At 35.9% G+C, this 16,661-nt stretch overlaps 2 protein-coding genes and 1 non-coding gene across 3 annotated transcripts; 1 reads left to right on the top strand and 2 right to left on the bottom strand.

The window, feature by feature from the left end:
* Window positions 1-9,010: 9,010 nt before the first annotated feature.
* Window positions 9,011-9,205, top strand: LOC142165440 (U2 spliceosomal RNA). The gene has a single exon (XR_012696182.1). It is a non-coding gene; the product is annotated as a U2 spliceosomal RNA (small nuclear RNA).
* Window positions 9,206-9,954: 749 nt separating this feature from the next.
* Window positions 9,955-12,357, bottom strand: LOC107789796 (pentatricopeptide repeat-containing protein At1g03540-like). Its single transcript, XM_016611664.2, has one exon. The coding sequence runs from the start codon at window positions 12,273-12,275 to the stop codon at window positions 10,482-10,484; it is 1,794 nt and encodes a 597-aa protein (XP_016467150.1). The 5' UTR covers window positions 12,276-12,357; the 3' UTR covers window positions 9,955-10,481.
* Window positions 12,358-13,766: 1,409 nt separating this feature from the next.
* Window positions 13,767-15,900, bottom strand: LOC107789795 (syntaxin-124-like). Its single transcript, XM_016611663.1, has 2 exons — window positions 15,168-15,900; window positions 13,767-14,270 (listed from the first exon to the last, which is right to left on the bottom strand). The coding sequence occupies exons 1-2, from the start codon at window positions 15,677-15,679 to the stop codon at window positions 13,838-13,840; spliced, it is 945 nt and encodes a 314-aa protein (XP_016467149.1). The 5' UTR covers window positions 15,680-15,900; the 3' UTR covers window positions 13,767-13,837.
* Window positions 15,901-16,661: the final 761 nt, after the last annotated feature.

Raw genomic sequence — 16,661 nt, 5'->3', positions numbered from 1 at the left:
GCGCAGGGTCCCAGTAAGGGACTAGGGCTCTTATAATATCTCCTCGAGGCCTGATGTCCAACAAACTCGTGAGACCTTTCAAATGTTTCTTGATTTCGTCATGCCCTTCTTTGCCTAAATCATTCCTCCATAGCCGCAACTGGAGGGGAATTTTATTCATGATTGAAAAAGGTTCATTCTGAATCGTGCTCATTCTGCACATTTATTAATATGATTAAACAAAAAAAAATATTTGACTCAAAATGATTTGATTATTTTCCTAAAAAAACAGATCTTCCGAACACGACCTTTCAGCACTTCAGGGACGAAGATTTTAAGGTTGTGCGAGTAAAAAAAAAAATGACAGAAGTGGCCATTTATACAAAGTCAGCCTTCCGGCGTTCCTTTTGGGAGCATTCGGCTTTTGATAAAAAACGGCATCACGACTCTGTGACAGAAAATTAAAATTTTGACATATATTTGTTTTCGATTTTTTACAAAATGGGAGGTTGGACCCGAAGAGGGTTGCCTACGTATCTCACGTCCTGTGAGAATCAAACCGGCGCAGACATAAACTAAACTTGTAAACAAGACTCCTTTCTTCTTCTTTTTTTTCAAATAAATTAAACTAAAAAAACAAGACATTTTTATTTTTATTTTTCAAAATTTTGGCAGGGTTTTGTACTTTTTGAACTTTTGGTTTTATTTTTCTAAAAAGTAGTTATCTCCCTACACTGCTATTTTTCTCTTCTTCTTTTTTTTTCACAATTTATCTTAAAAATTGATGATTTCAGAAGCCGGCCAGCATGCAGATCTGAAGCAAATAAATATGCAAATCAAACAGGATGCAACAGGATGGTCTTTTTCTATTTCAGGTTGCTAGTCCTAGACGGACCCAACCCCTGTGTTGAGTCCCCTAAGTCAAATGCAACGTGATGCAAATAAACGTTCCTACTAGGGATCCGGCATGAAGTCACGTTATTCTATGTTCAAAACCTGGGTCGGTGTTCTAGACAGTGTACCCGAGCGGACAACTCGAGCTGAGGAAGGAGCTCCTTTCCGGGAACCAAAAGGCCAGCCGGCTTAGAAACTTTCCGAGCCTCTTTTATTCAGGGTATGACACTAACAGAATAGGGAGTCTTAACCAGTAAGCAAATCCCCGGAGGTAAGAAGAGAAGGTTTCGACACAGTTTATATATACAGTTCAAATAATATCAAAGCAGTAAAAAGCATTATTTTGCACATTTAGGCCAAAACATGTAATAAGATCAGATAATAAATAAAGCTAAATATAACAATTCATCTAAGCTCGAATTTCTAACCCTGAACCAGTGGTTCTGGGTTTAAAGTATCCCCAGCAGAGTCGCCAGAGCTGTCACACCTCCTTTTTCCGCCCCCGCGAGGGGCGTAGGAGTTTTTCCAGTTAAAGGACAATCGAAACGGGATTTATTTATTTATTTCAGAGTCACCACTTGGGATATTTAGGGTGTCCCAAGTCACCAATTTAATCCTGAATCGAGGAAAAGAATGACTCCATATTACAGTCTGCGCACCAGAAATCCGGATAAGGAATTCTGTTAACCCGGGAGAAGGTGTTAGGCATTCCCGAGTTCCGTGGTTCTAGCACGGTCGCTCAACTGTCATATTTGGCTTGATTATCTGATTTAATACATGTTGAACCTATGTGCAAAATTTAACTTTTAACCGCTTTTATCATTATTCTTATTATTATTTTATACAAGAATTGCAACGTCGTGAAAATGCATCTCGAACCACGTCACAACCAGTGTACACGTGATTTGTTGACGTATTTTGACTCCGTCAAGATCGGGATTTCGGTTACATAAATGCACACCCATATTTAAGAAAATAACCTTATTAAATATGCACCAAAAGACTACGCGTTATTATACTTTTAGGTAGGACCGTGAAATTTACTAAACGGCCCATCCCGGGATCTAAGTATTTTTTTTTAAAAAAATAAATAAATAAGATTGGAGAATCCAGCAAATTTTTGTATTGTTTACATCTATTTATTTTTAACGACATCCTTCCTTATTTTATGAATATCCTTTAATGACTACATTTTTATTATTACTAAGTTTATCTATAAATATAAAATCAATCTCTACATACTTAAAAATAACATATTAAATAGAAGAGAAAAACAAATATTAATGGAAAGTAATAAAAATTATAATTATAAATACAACATGGAATTGTCAAATTTTTTTTTTTAAAAAAAACTAATTATCCCATAGTCGGATTAAAAATCATATTGTTAGATGACTTGAGCTATTGAAATTAATTATTTACAAATACTGAAAATTAGAAATAATCTTGATTACTAAACCGTATTTCTAAAAATTAAATAATTTAACCTTAACTAACCTTGTTTTAATTCAAATCCTGTCCTAATACTTGATTCGCAAAATTAATTCATGTTTTAACTGAATTTAGCTACATGATTCCGATTAACTTAACGTTGGCGATACTAAAACCCTTATGAATAAGGAACTTAATCAATTTTGTCAAACTGATTTAATAAAGCCATTTTTACGTTATTTTCTTCTATTTTAATTATTTGACAGTTTAATCAGTAATGAACATGCTTAAATATATACTACCTAATAATCAGGTTAAAGCAAAGCATTATTTAATACATCGCTACAATATGCCTAATTATGCAAAACAACGGCGATTTACAGAATAATAATACATGAAATAACATAACTGCAATTAATAAAAAAAAACTAAATTAAAAATTTAAACTTCCATTCTTCATTTTCAGCTTACAAAAGGCCAAAATTACAGTTGTGTACCTGGTATTGTCAATATAAGAAGAATAAAGTCAGCCACGTAGTACGTAACACAGCAACAACAATAATAACCAGCAATCCAGTCAACAGAAATCCCAGTGACAGATTTGAAAATCAAAATAAAATCCAGAAACACCAACAACAAACAACGGACAGAAACCAAGGGAATTTTCAGATTTTGAAAGGCTAATTAATGTTTAATCCTTCTTTTCTAAACCCATATATCAGAATATTTATCAGGTGTGTACTATTCTCTCCTCTAATTTCCAGCCCCCTTTTTTATTTGTATTTCTTTTTTTTTTTCTTTTTTTTTTCTTGAAAGTTTTAATATTTTTCGGAATTTTCTTTCTCTCTTAAATATTCAGCTCTTTTTTCTCTCTCTATATCTCTGTCCCCCTTCAAGATCTGATTCAAGTCTTTTATTTATATCTCATCCCAAAACTCTTTAATCAATTAATAAATCAATTACTTTCTCCTACCAAACCCATTATCTTTCCACTCATTCCCCACTACATTAAACAAATATATCAACCCCACCCCATTACATCTTGTCTCCCATGTCTAACATAAACAAATACAATATTCCCCTCCACTACATTATGTCTTGTCCCCCATTATATTAAACAATTATATCACCCACACCCCATTATATTTTGTCCCCCATTATTAATTACTTTAATATTATCTTAATTTTAATGGAAAGAAAACTCAAAATAAATAATTATTCAAAATTTAAATTCCAAAAATACCCCTCTGCCATTACTGAAATTATCATTTTATCCCTGAACGTACTGCAAATTACCAAACTACCCCCATCAGCTATAACCACTTCATTTAATCAATTTCAACCAAAATATAGCCAATATGACCAATTTCTAACAATGTTCAACAACAAATTCAAACTAAGTGATGAACAACAAAGAAATAACTAAAATTATCCTGATTGAACAACATCTTTAACAACAAACAAACCTACTTTCAGATTCAACACCAACAAACATGTATATTCAGATTTCTAAATTCAATAATCATTTGAACTTAAAATTAAATCTAACAACATTACTACCAACAATTTCTATATTAAAACTAAACAAAATCATGAAGCAAACCGAAGAAATAATCAAAAATGATAATCAACAAACAAGATGATCAAACTTATACTAATTTCGGATTCAAGAACAATCAAACAAAGTATGGACATAAATGAAAAGATTCATCAACAATAATAAGCAAGTTTTATTCAAATTAAACTCGAATTAAGTTTAAACAAAAGAAATAAACTTATTCAAATCACTAAACTTCAAATAATCAATTGATCTTTTTAAATTAACTCCAACAAAATTATAACAAAGATACATGATTCAAAAAAAATTAAAAACCAAAACATAACTTCACATTAAATCACTGAATTAAAAACGAACTTTAAATAAAATGAACACGAATTTAATCTACAACAAACAACAGATTCAAGCGATTTAAACTAACATTCTTTTATATTAACATTAAATCCTTTTAAATTAATAAAACAAACTGAAAAATAATCAAATGAATCTTCAATTTAAATCTTAACAACATTATAATTAAACTAATCAATTTTTATCTAAAAATAAATAAGAAAAATGAAACAAACTTATACTAATTTCAAATCTGAAAATATCAAACAAATTACGGATGAAATAGAACTTAAACCAACTAACCGTAAATGACCAATGACGAACTCGAACGAACTTTAAACGAATCCAACGAAACTTTGAGACGACCTCGACAAAACTTTGAATAAACTAAATGGTGGCAGCGGCACAGCTGAAACAAAATAGATGCTTGTCGAGCAGTGACAACGCAGCAGAAGCGAGGTGCGTTTGGACGTAACAGAGCTTGGAGTCGAGGTTGTAGAAGACGATGACAGAGGTAGTAAGAAGCAGCTTGGTTGAGCAGCGGCAGCAGCAAGAAGCAGAAGCAGCACGACGCAGCAAGAAGCAGAAGCAGCAGTGGACGCAGCAAGAAGCAGAAGAAGCACGACGCAGCCATGGCGAAGGAGGTGGTGAAGCAGTAGGGTGGTCGCTTCAGGTGGTCGGCGATGAGGAAGACGACGCAACAGTGTATGTTTGTGTGTGTGCGAGGGTGTATGCGTGAGTGTGTGTGTGTTGTCAATGGGGAGGGGGAGGTCGTGTGAGGGTGGATGGGCAACAGCCATGGGAGGGGACTTAGGGTTGTATGGAGAAGATGGAGAGAAAAGGGGGGGGGGATGAGTTTAGGGTTTTTTAGGTTTTTTTGTTTTTTTTTTGTTTTTGAAATGCAAGATAGGGGGTGTTGGGTTATGGATTGGGTCAACCCGGTTTGAAATGGACCGGGTCGCGGGGAAGGTTAGACAATTGTTTGGGCCTGAGGTTGAAATTTGAAGAAGTGGCCCAATCCGATTTTTCTTTGTATTTTTGATCTTTTTCTTCTTTTATTTTTTCTAGAACTAAATTATAAAAATACTTAAATTATTATTAAGAACTAAATTAAGTTATAAAAGCGCAAATTAATTCCCAATAACAATTAACGCATAATTAAGTAATAATTAAGCATAAAATTGTATATTTGGACATTAAATGCTAAAAATGCAAAAGATGCCTATTTTTGTAATTTTTTAATTTTTGTAAAACAAACTTAATTACTAACAATTGTAGGATTAAATCCTAAATGCAAATGCGACATATTTTCACTATTTTTTTATTAATTTAACAAAATAAACATGCACAGACAAATACAAATAATTATCCAAAAATGTCACAAAAATTCTCAAAATTGCACACCAAGGAAAATCATTTTATTTTGAATTTTTTGGGAGTAATTCTCATATAGGGCAAAAATCACGTGCTTACAGGAGCGGGTGGCACGCCTGCCACGAGATACATGAAATGGGATCGGGTTGCACGCCTGCAACAAGATGTGAAAAGAAAGTGAAATCTGCCTTTGTTTTCCTTACTCTTGTTAGTGGTTGATTTTGATTCCTTTATAATTCTCTTAATATTCTGTTTTACCTGTTATTCCCCGAAGCATGTTTCCCCCTCCCATCTTTATTTGTTTATTTCTGTATTTCTTTTCCCCTGTATATATATTTGAACTGCACAAGTTTATTTGGTAGTCTGGTCCTAGCTTCGTCACTACTTCACCGAGGTTAGGCTAGACACTTACCAGCACATGAGGTCGGTTGTGCTGATACTACACTCTGCACTATGTGCATATCCCGGAGCAGCTCTTAGACCGTAGTTGGAGGCTACCTTCAGTCCACATGAAGATCCAAGGTAGACCTGCAGGCGTCCGCAGGCCCTGGCGTCTCCCTCTATCCCTATTTCCTGTTTTATTTTCCTTTTATTCAGAAACAGTGTACTGTTATTTCTTCAGACTTTGTATATAGCAAATCTTAGACCGTCTGTGACACTGTGACACCAAGTTTTGGGTGGTTAAAGCTTAAGTATTTGTAATAGATGCAGTTTTCATAAATCATATTGTTGTCTTCCGCTTAAATTTGAATATTTTTCCGCTGTTACCACGTTATCGTCTTATATTTGTTAAACAAAAATAATTGGTCAATGAAATAATTAGATTAAAGATTTGGCTTGCCTAGCTCACATTAGTAGGCGCCATCACGACTCCCGAGGGTGGAAAATTCGGGTCGTAACACGAAGCCAAAGCCGAGTGACGACGACGGCGCGAGGCTTGTCTTCTTCTTAAATCTTTAAGAGCTAAAAGATGAGCTTCTCTATATATACACAAAGATTTTCTTTTCCTTATACCAATAAAGGGACAAAGTGCATTAGTAAAGTGAACTAATTCAAAATTTCACTTCCCTCCATTTCTTTTTCCACCATTTTTCACTTACACCTCTTTTGTTATTAATAACAAAACCCAACACTTGTGTCATTAGTAAATCTCCTTTCCTGTTAGAAAACCCCAAGGCAATCAAATTATGGGTTGAGAAGTTTCTATATCATGTGCCAGGACCCGTGCACGTGTTTATAATGCTGGATACTCAGACAACAAGCTGTCATGTAATCGAAGAATACATGACAACTGTGCTATGTATCTGTATTATCATATTGAGCACTTTCAGGGATGTTTCTTCGTATGGGCATCCCGGTAGTTCTTTTCACTGAAAAGGCTATAAGCTGTTAGTATTCGTTTAAATCCAGCTCTTACCTCAAACAGATCAAATCTTTATTTCGCGATGCTATTGTCTCTCGACACATCCTCCAAATACTCCGAATTTATTCACAATCAGTACAATACCACCAATTTATGCTAGAGGAATGAATTTCACAAGAAAACTATCAATTTAGACCCCAAACCCGAAATTGGCTCAAGCCAGGGTCCCCGGGCCCACGTCTCAAAATCTGACCAAAGTCACAAAATCCGACAACGCATTCGATTACGAGACTAACCATACTAGTTTTACTCAATCCGACTTCGAATTGACATTTAAAACTCAAAAATCCATTTTATGAAGTTTCTACAATTTTCCCCATTGTTTCATCCCAATTCAGTAATCAAATGATAAATCCAATGATATATTCGTGTATTTTAGCCAAATTCCGAGTTAGAATCACTTACCCCGATGAATTTCTTGAAAAACCTTCGAAAAATCACCAAGATTCGAGTCCTTTAGGTCAAAATATGAAATAAAACTCCGAACCTCGTATTTATAGTGCACCCCTCCAGCTCCTGCGGTCGCGACCAATTTTTCCGCTGTCCGCACCAGCCTCCATTGCTGACCGCAGAATCCTGCCGCCTCCGCGAAATCCTTCCGCTATCCGCATAAATTCTGCGCGGTCAGCGCTCCCCAACTTCAAAAACCCGACACCAGCAACATCAACAGCTCTTTCAACAACTAAACTCACCCGCTAATTATCCGAAACACACCCGAGGCCCTCGGGACCTCAACCAACTATACCAACATATCCCATAATATCATCCGAATTAAGTCGAACCTTCGAATCACCCAAAACAACATCGAAACACCAAATTACCCTCTAATTCAAGCCTAAGAACTTCTCAACTTTCAAATTCCACAAATGACGCCGAAACCTACCAAATCACCTCCGAATGACCTGAAATATTACACACACGTCACAAAATGACACTAGGAACCTAATCCAACTTCCGGAATTCTATTTCGATCTCGATATCAAACTTTCCACTGCCAGCCGAAATCGCCAAGTTTCTAACTTTCGCCAATTTAAGCCTAGATCCATCACGCACCTCCAAATCACATTCCGGACGTGCTCCCAAGTCCAAAATTACCTAACGGAGCTAACCAACTCATAGAAATCCAAATCCGAGATCGAATATTAAAAGGTCAAAACTTGGTCAAACATTTCAAATTAAAGCTTTAAGTTGGGAATCATTCTTTCATATCTGATCCGATTACCCTGAAAACCAAAATCGACGATTTACATAAGCCATAATACATCATACGGGGCTAGTCATGCCCGGGAACTGGCAAGCAAAGTGCAGATGCTTAAAACGACCGGTCGGGTCGTTACAATTATGTACTTTACCAGTTCCCGGATGCTTCTATGCATGGTTATGTGATTTCGGTACCCAAGGGAAGGCTTCTTCTCAAGTTTGAGAATCATTGATAAACTAAGCAAGATAGAAGATAGCATTCCAAAAGTTCCTGGCAATTTTATCAATCCCTTCATCAAGTGTACTTAGAGGACGATGTAATGTATCGGCGCCGGTTCAACTAAATTAAGTACTTTTGACGCGGAACATAAATTTATGTGTAATAATTCACTAATATTGCAATAAATAGCAATATGAACCCTTAACTTCAAAAATACAATGGGTTCAATGCTAAAAATCTTAAAGGTTGAACCCATAAAACTTAAATTCTAAATCTGTTTCAGTGTACTAAGTTCTCCGGTTCCTCAATGGAAGCTTGCGGAGTGCTGAATGTGCTCCATATAATATACAAGGGATTATTTTAAGTCTACTTTCAAAGATAATGGACTGTTTTGGGTTTTTTCTCTTCTATTTACATCAGCACCTAATAATAAGAAGTTATATCTGCACTTTTCAACAAGCTGTAGTTTGCCCTTTGGTATCCTTCAAATAAAGCAAAGGAGTTCCTATATAATAAGGTTTGTCATCCCACATCGATAGAAAATGGAAAAAAAAGAGTTGAAAGGCAGTATAAATGAAGAGGCCCGTGCACCAAGTAAATCATACCTTTCTCGGCCTTTTGGCTAAGATCAAGTGTAGTATCTGTTCTTATCAGTTTAATATCTGATATGTGGGTCATTGGCTCACACGATATTAACTCAATTTTTTAGGGGGAAGGCTCATCAAGGTAGCTTGCTGCTTGGGCCTTCATGCGTAGCCCTGGTCTTGCACTATTGCTTGGGCCTAGCGCACCCCACCAACTCAAGTGTTAATGTTGTATGTTCAGAGTTGTGGTTATGTTGGCATATTCTGCTGTTTTGGTTTTTATTATATGCTGTCCTGTAAAGCTGTTATGAATTTATAGTTCTTGCAAAACTGAGAAAGTTGAAAATGATAATGGGAGAGGGCTTCTGAGCTGTTGTGCAAATTACAACATCTTTCCCCCCCTCCCCCCTCCCCCACAAGCATTTGGGCATAGATTTAAGCATTTGGGCATAGATTTTATTGAAACTTGAAAAAGAATTTTTAAAGTTGTGTTGAAAAATAATTTTTGGAAGTTGAAGTTGTATTTGGGCATGCATTTTATTTAGAAAAAGAGTTGAAGTTTTATGAGTGAAAGAACATTTTTCATCCAAAAACTGCCATAAACCAGTTTTTCAGAAAACAAACAATGTTTTCAATTTGTTTTTGAAAAAAAGTAGCTAAACGGGATCTATAGATTCCATTTAAATCAGCACCTGGTAATAATTAGTTAGTAGCACTTTTCAACAAGCTGCAGTTTGCTCTTTTTATCCTTCAAGAACAGGGTGCCCATTATAGTTTGGTCTTGTATAAATTCATTTTCAGTTAATATGGGGAAAGAAGAGATGCAACCTAATAAAAGTATCAGCTTTGAAACTCTGATAAATTTCATAGTGATTGACAATACAATTTCAAGATGTAACAGGATAAGTTCAACTAAATCTCTCATCCTGAAACCAGCGGAATAAAAAGGGAAGAAAGCTTTGAAAAAATCAGCTTTTTTTTTCTGCTGTCAATGTTTATAAATAATCTCAAAGAATTCGACAATTCTATTTCTACAATGTTGCACATAGCTGAAAGCATTCTCGCGATTTTGGTCACTCGTGTTATCGAAAGGCTTGTGTCACTAGTAACTCTTCCTTTCCTAAAAGACTCAGATCAAGATGTGTCAGGTCCTACATTTTGAACTATTAGGAAACCTTAAGGCTATCAATATTATGGGTTGATAAATCTCTATATCCAGTGACGTGTCCGCTATACACGTCTATAATGCTTATGCTGGATACTCTGACAATTGGTCTTCATACTGCATGCTTACCCCAGTCCAAGGAATACATATAAGCGAGGACTACAAGTTGCAGTTTGTAACAAGGGTCATCCTGAAAGGAGTAAAATTGATAAATGTGCTATCATGTATCCGTGATATCATCTTGAGCGCTTTCAGGAAAGTCTTTGTAGGGGCAACCTGATAGAGTTCTTCACTGAAAAGGCCATAAGCTGTTAGTATTCGTTTTAAATCCAGCTCTTCCCGGTTATCTTATTCACTCTTTTTTCTTGCATCTGCCGCCGAATCTCAAGAGCATCAGCCCACCGACCTACTGCTCTGTACACATTTGCTAGAAGAACATAACTCAAATGATAATCAGGATTTAATTCCATCATTTTCTTTGCAATACGCTCTGCAACAGTAGGATTTGTACTACTAGTACAAGCACCAAGTAAGGTAGCCCAAAGGGAAGAATCATTTCTGAATTCTGCACCAAGAATCAAACTTTCAGCTTCTTCTACCTCTCCAACCCGACCTAGAAGATCAACCATGCAACTAAAATGCTCAATATGAGGTTTGATACCATACTCATTAATCATTGAGAGAAAATATTTTCGCCCTTCGTCAACCATACCACTGTGACTGCAAGCAAAAAGAACCCCGATAAAGCTGATATAATCTGGTTTGACCCCTTCACTAATCATCTCCTCGAATACTGCAATGGCTTCCGCACCTTTCCCATTCTGAGCAAATCCAGATATCATTGAGTTCCAAGTAACCGAATTCCTAACCTTCATTTGGCAAAAAATGACATAGGCATAATTATCAAAGCCACATTTTGCATAGAGATCAACAAGAGCTGATTCCACAATAACATCGCTCCCGCCACCTCTCCTCAAATACTGGCAGTGAACTTCCTTCCCCGACTTCAAAGCTACCAACCCTGCACAAGCACGAAGAACAGTTCCAAAGCTATAAAGATCAACTTCCCCCATCATCCTAAAAAGCTCAATTACAGCGTCAAAGTCACCCTTTTGACAGTATCCGCCCATCAACGCACACCATGACACAAAATTCCTCTTAGCCATTTGGTCAAAAACACGCTGAGACTCATCAACCAGCCCACATTTTGCATACATATCAACTAAACTACTATCAACAACAACATTCCCACAAAGTCCACTTGTCACAATCTTAGCATGAACTTCTCTACCTTGCCTCGACCTACCCGAATTACCCAATGCAGTCAAAACACTCCCAAACATAAACAAATCCGGTGACAACCCATTCTTCCTATGCATTAAATAAAACAACCTCAAAGCCTCCTCATGCAATTCACACCTCGTAAGACCCGAAATAACCGAAGTCCAACAAACAGCATCTGGTTCAGGCAATTCCTCAAACAGTTTAACTGCATCAACAGAACAATAACTCTTACCATACATATCAATCAACGCACTCACAATCACATTATTCTCATAAAATCCACGGGTAATCACAACACCATGAAACCCACGGCCCAATTTCAAAATCCCAATTTCAGAACAAGCTTTAATCACAGCAGATAAAGTGAACCCATTTGGCTCAAAACCCAAACCGATCATTTCCCCATACAACTTCAATGAAACATTGGGCTTTCCTAATTGAACATACCCAGTTATCATCGAAGACCAAGCAACAACATCCTTGTACAACATGCCATCAAAGAACCTACGAGTCTCCGAAAAAGTGGGACCCAATTTGAAATACAAAGCAAGCAAGCTGTTCCCGACAAAACGGTCATTTTCGATGCCCGTTTTGATGACGTGGGCATGGAATTGAAGCCCGTGATTGAATGAATGAGCTTTTGTACATGCTTGTATTAATGTGGCGTATAATATTGGTTTTGAGGAGATTTTGTTTATGGTGCTGAGAAGGTTTAGAGCTTGGGATAGCAAACCTGACCTGCAAAGTTGGATTATTTCGGATTCTTTGGAAGGAGGATTTGTGAGGGAAGTAACAGAGCTGTAATGGCGTTGGATAAATAGTTTCAAGAACATGACAGAGGAAGAATCAGCAGTTTGAGTCGTTTTATCGAAAGAAGTTGGCGCTTCTCCAACATTTGTTGGTGCTTTTATCAGAAAAAAGGGAAAAGGGCATAATATACCTACATAGTATTACAAACGGTTTAAATATACCCCTCGTTATACTTTGAGTCCAAATATACCTTTATAGTTATATTATTAGTTCAAATATATCTCTTTTCCGTCAAATTTGTCCAAACATCTAATCCTACGTGGCACTGACATTTGCTGAGGTGGATGCCACATGGCTTGACACCTCAACGCCCCTAACTCATTTTACCCTTCCCTTCTATTTTTTTTCCACCACTAAAATTTTCTTCTTCTCCATCAGTATTGCCACCATTATCGCTACTATGAAAAATATTATATTTCAAATTTTAGTCTTTTATATATGGATTAGGGGGCGCTGAGGTGGCATGTCACGTGACATCCACCTCATAAGATATCAATGTCATATAGGATTGGATGTCCACTTTGGACAAACTTAACAGAAGAGGGGTATTGAACCAAAAATATTACGGCAAAGTTATATTTGGATCCAAAGTATAACGAATGGTATATTTAAACATTTTCTCATAGTATAGGCCACATGGGTACGTAGAAAAAATGACTAAATGGTGCCTTATCTCGGCGATAAGTTCAAAGTAGTCCTTTAAATATACCCTTGAGTAATTTTGCCTCTAAGTTTGTCAAGAGTGAGTTATTTTAATATCTGTCATATCTTTAATAAATTCTAATGGTGAGATTTAATGAGAACTATGAAAAAATGATTAACTAGAAATACTAGGAAAGTCCTCTCAAATCCTAGAAATCGCATTACCAAATACTTTATCAAACACTAGAAATAAATTTTTTTAAAAAAAAAAAAAAGAGAAAAAATTGCACCTCAAATTTTTGTACCACTCTCCAGAAATAGACCAAAAATGGCAAAAATTGCACCTTTAAATTTGAATCCATATTAAATCCTTTTGTTTTTCACAGTTCTCGTTAAATCTAAAAACCAAAGTTTGTTTTATATTTGATATTGACTAAAAGTGTACAGTTTTAAAAAGCTTGAAGGACCAAAACTACTTAGAACTATATTTAAGAGACGATTTTGTACCTACCTTCGTCCTTCAAACATGAAGGAATAATTCATTGTCACTTAAAAAGTTCAGGTTCAATGGGGTATGCAAAATACTACACTCAAAAAGTGGAGGGGATTCAAAATTTAAATATGATAGGGTTCACTTTTTAGATTTTTATTATTTAATTCATTGTATTTTTGCTCGTTCAAATTTTAATAACTGCATGTACAAAATTCTGCGTACATCACTATTCACATTCAAACATATCGCACCATTTGCTCTCTCGCGGCACATTGATTACAAAGATTAATATAAGGATTACGACATGTATGTACATAATGAAACAAGCCATTAATATGACAGAAGTTACTTCTATAAGTATTGTCACACAAACAATGAATAAAGAAAAGAAAATATTCTGACAATGAATATTTCCAAAAGGGTCTTTTCTTTTGTTGTTAAATATCATTTCTACAATCGGCTAGTAATTAAAGGCGACCAAAGTGGAAAAGTAAGGACAACAATAAGCAGAATGATAAGGAGAATGGCAATGCAAGTACATTTTCTTGAGCTTTTTTGTAACTCTCTAGCCTCTTGGAGTTGATCAGTACCTCTTCTAACAAATGAACTTGCATGTGCCACATGACTCTCTATATCATTCAATTGTTGTCCTTGTGCTTCCACTAGTGCAGCCATGTCTAGGAAAATTTGGTGTAGCTCAATCAAGTTCTTCTCTATTTCCTTCACAGCATCATGTCTTTCTTGAATTTCTGATATGGTGTCCATAATTTGTCCCCTTCCTTGTTCTTGAATTGCCTTCTGGAGAAACGACTCGCTCTCTCCGCTTGATATCAAATTCTCTATCAGATCATCGTCTGCTTTCTCTCCTGTCACGGTGAAGTACCTATTGAAGACATAAATAAGTAAACAAATAGTTCTATTGAGAATGGATATTGATCTAGGTTAGGATCTTTGAACAAGGGATTCCTAAATGTCCATTTGAGAAAATAGAAAGATAGGGTGAAGCAAGTTGGCAAGGTAGCAGGCTAAGTTGCTCAGACTCAGGTGCGGATGTCCGATACTGGTGGGGATTAGTGGTCACATCCTTCATGATCTAAATGTTAAGATTCGAGGGTACAGATATTGGTGTGGGGTTCCGGCTAAAAAAATATTCAAACATCTAAAAATAGAGTTATAAAAAAATATCTAAATTATGAGACATTATATGATCACTTACAAGGTATTCCGAGAAAGAGATATTAATCAAGATGAGAATCCAAGAACGAGATAAAAGGAAAAAGACTAGCATAGAAATTTCTATATACAAAGTATTCCATTTCCTGCAGTTTCACCCAGCTTTTGTTTTGATTTAAAAAATTATTGTATTTGTCCCGAATTTCTCCGTTGATTTTGGTGAAAGTGCCCAAAATCGATTGAGCAGACGATACGGATCCCTTACCCCTACTCACACTCATGTCGTATCGACATGTGTGCAATATCGAAAGTAAAGAATCCGATCAACTTAGGTTGCAAGGTCCTTCATTCTAAACTAAAGGGGAAAAAGTTGACTTTGATATAAAGCATGTACGGGTTTCTGTTTAGATTAGTTTCTCAGTGGCAAATAAGGCACGAAGTAAGGGTGTAGCTGTTGTGCAAAAGCCATTGCGCCTTAACGCATTTGTTTTCTTGCTCGATAACGCCCCTATCCCTGTTATTTATATTAGAGTTATAAAGGACCTAGAGTTTGCTCTCTCGAATAGTTCAAACTTTTAGATAAGATTGTTGCACAATTTAACAGTACCTTCTTGCCACCGTCTCCTTGTATTCTGAATTCATTCTTGCTCTCAATGCTTGAAAATCATCCATGAGAACTTTTAATTTCTTCCCTAAACCGCTAACTACAGAAGTCCTCGTTCGATCAGCAGAGGATCCTGGACCACAACCTGGAATTTTCCTATGAGCTGCATTGGATCTTTCCAAAGCTTCAAGCTTTCCTTTGATGATCTTAACTCGTTTCAATACCTGTGTCACTTCATTATCCATTCGAGACCTAATTTCCTTCACAGTTTTAGCACTATGCACGGTTTTGCTCTCTTCATTTGATTCTTGTAATCTTTTATAAAGCTTCTCAACATCCTTCATATCTTCTTTCACATTCTCTACATCTTCAAAGAATTTAGCAAGATCAATGCTTTCATTCTGGGAAGGGTCGAGGCCGGACCCTCCTCCGGCCCCGGCTTCCAGATCATCCATCTGGACCTGTTGTTTCAGGTCCTGATATTTTTTTAACGAAGGAGAAAACAAGTCATTCATCTTTTCGCCAGTTAAATAATTTCCTTTCCTCTATTTCTTCAAAATGTAATCTAAACTAGCTTTGAATTTCTCTTTTCTAACCCTTCTCTCTTCAATCCTTATAATATTTGCAATTACAATGATAGGTTTATGGCCATGTCCAAAGGGGTGATGAATTGGTAAAGGAAAAAGAAGAAGAAGAAGAGAGGGTGACAAGAGAAAAGCCTTCATTAAGAGACAATAACAAACCAAATTCATTTGTTCGGTGAAGATTTGAAAGTCATATTATTAGAGGTAAATTCCACCAAAACAAACTTGAGGACGGTCGATAAAAAAGGAAGAATTTTTTTTGTTTTGGTGTTTTTGGCCACTTGACCTTTGCCTCGTATAAACATATATAGCCGAAGAACTTGCGTTGACCTGGTCTATATTTGGCCAAATAGAAAATTAAATATGCTCTTTCTGCATGAAGACATGCTTGATAATAGTCATTAACAAAAGATATTTATAGACTTGTTTTACATTTTGGGAATGACAATACACCTCTAATCTTTTATGGTTGTGCCAAAGTTTAATGTCTGTAAAAAAAAAAATGTGACACAATCAGGTCACTTATAAGATAATTATTATTAAATTTTTATGATACAAATGAATTTGATGACACGATAAAAATGATAGTGGTACGTAGGGATGACAAATGGGTGCGGATCAAATCAAATATGGGTGGGCCGAAAACGTATAACGCAAAAACGGATAAAATATCTGACCTTCCCATATTTAATACGGATAGAAAATCAGTCAAATGATGGATAATATGGATACCTATTATCCATGGCTTCTTGAATGTGATCAATTTTGGAAGAATTTTTAGTCTTCCAAATTTGAGGAAATCCCAATTTGACTCTTTGCAAATACAAAGTTAAACCTATTGGTTATCCATTAAGTATTCATTTTTAAGTGGTGATTCATTTCTATAAGTTCATTATCCAATCCATTTTTTAAT

Source organism: Nicotiana tabacum, chromosome 1 (assembly GCF_000715075.1).
Source record: "Nicotiana tabacum cultivar K326 chromosome 1, ASM71507v2, whole genome shotgun sequence".
In the NCBI taxonomy this organism is placed as follows: Eukaryota; Viridiplantae; Streptophyta; class Magnoliopsida; order Solanales; family Solanaceae; genus Nicotiana; species Nicotiana tabacum.
This window is presented reverse-complemented; position numbering and strand designations above follow the sequence as displayed.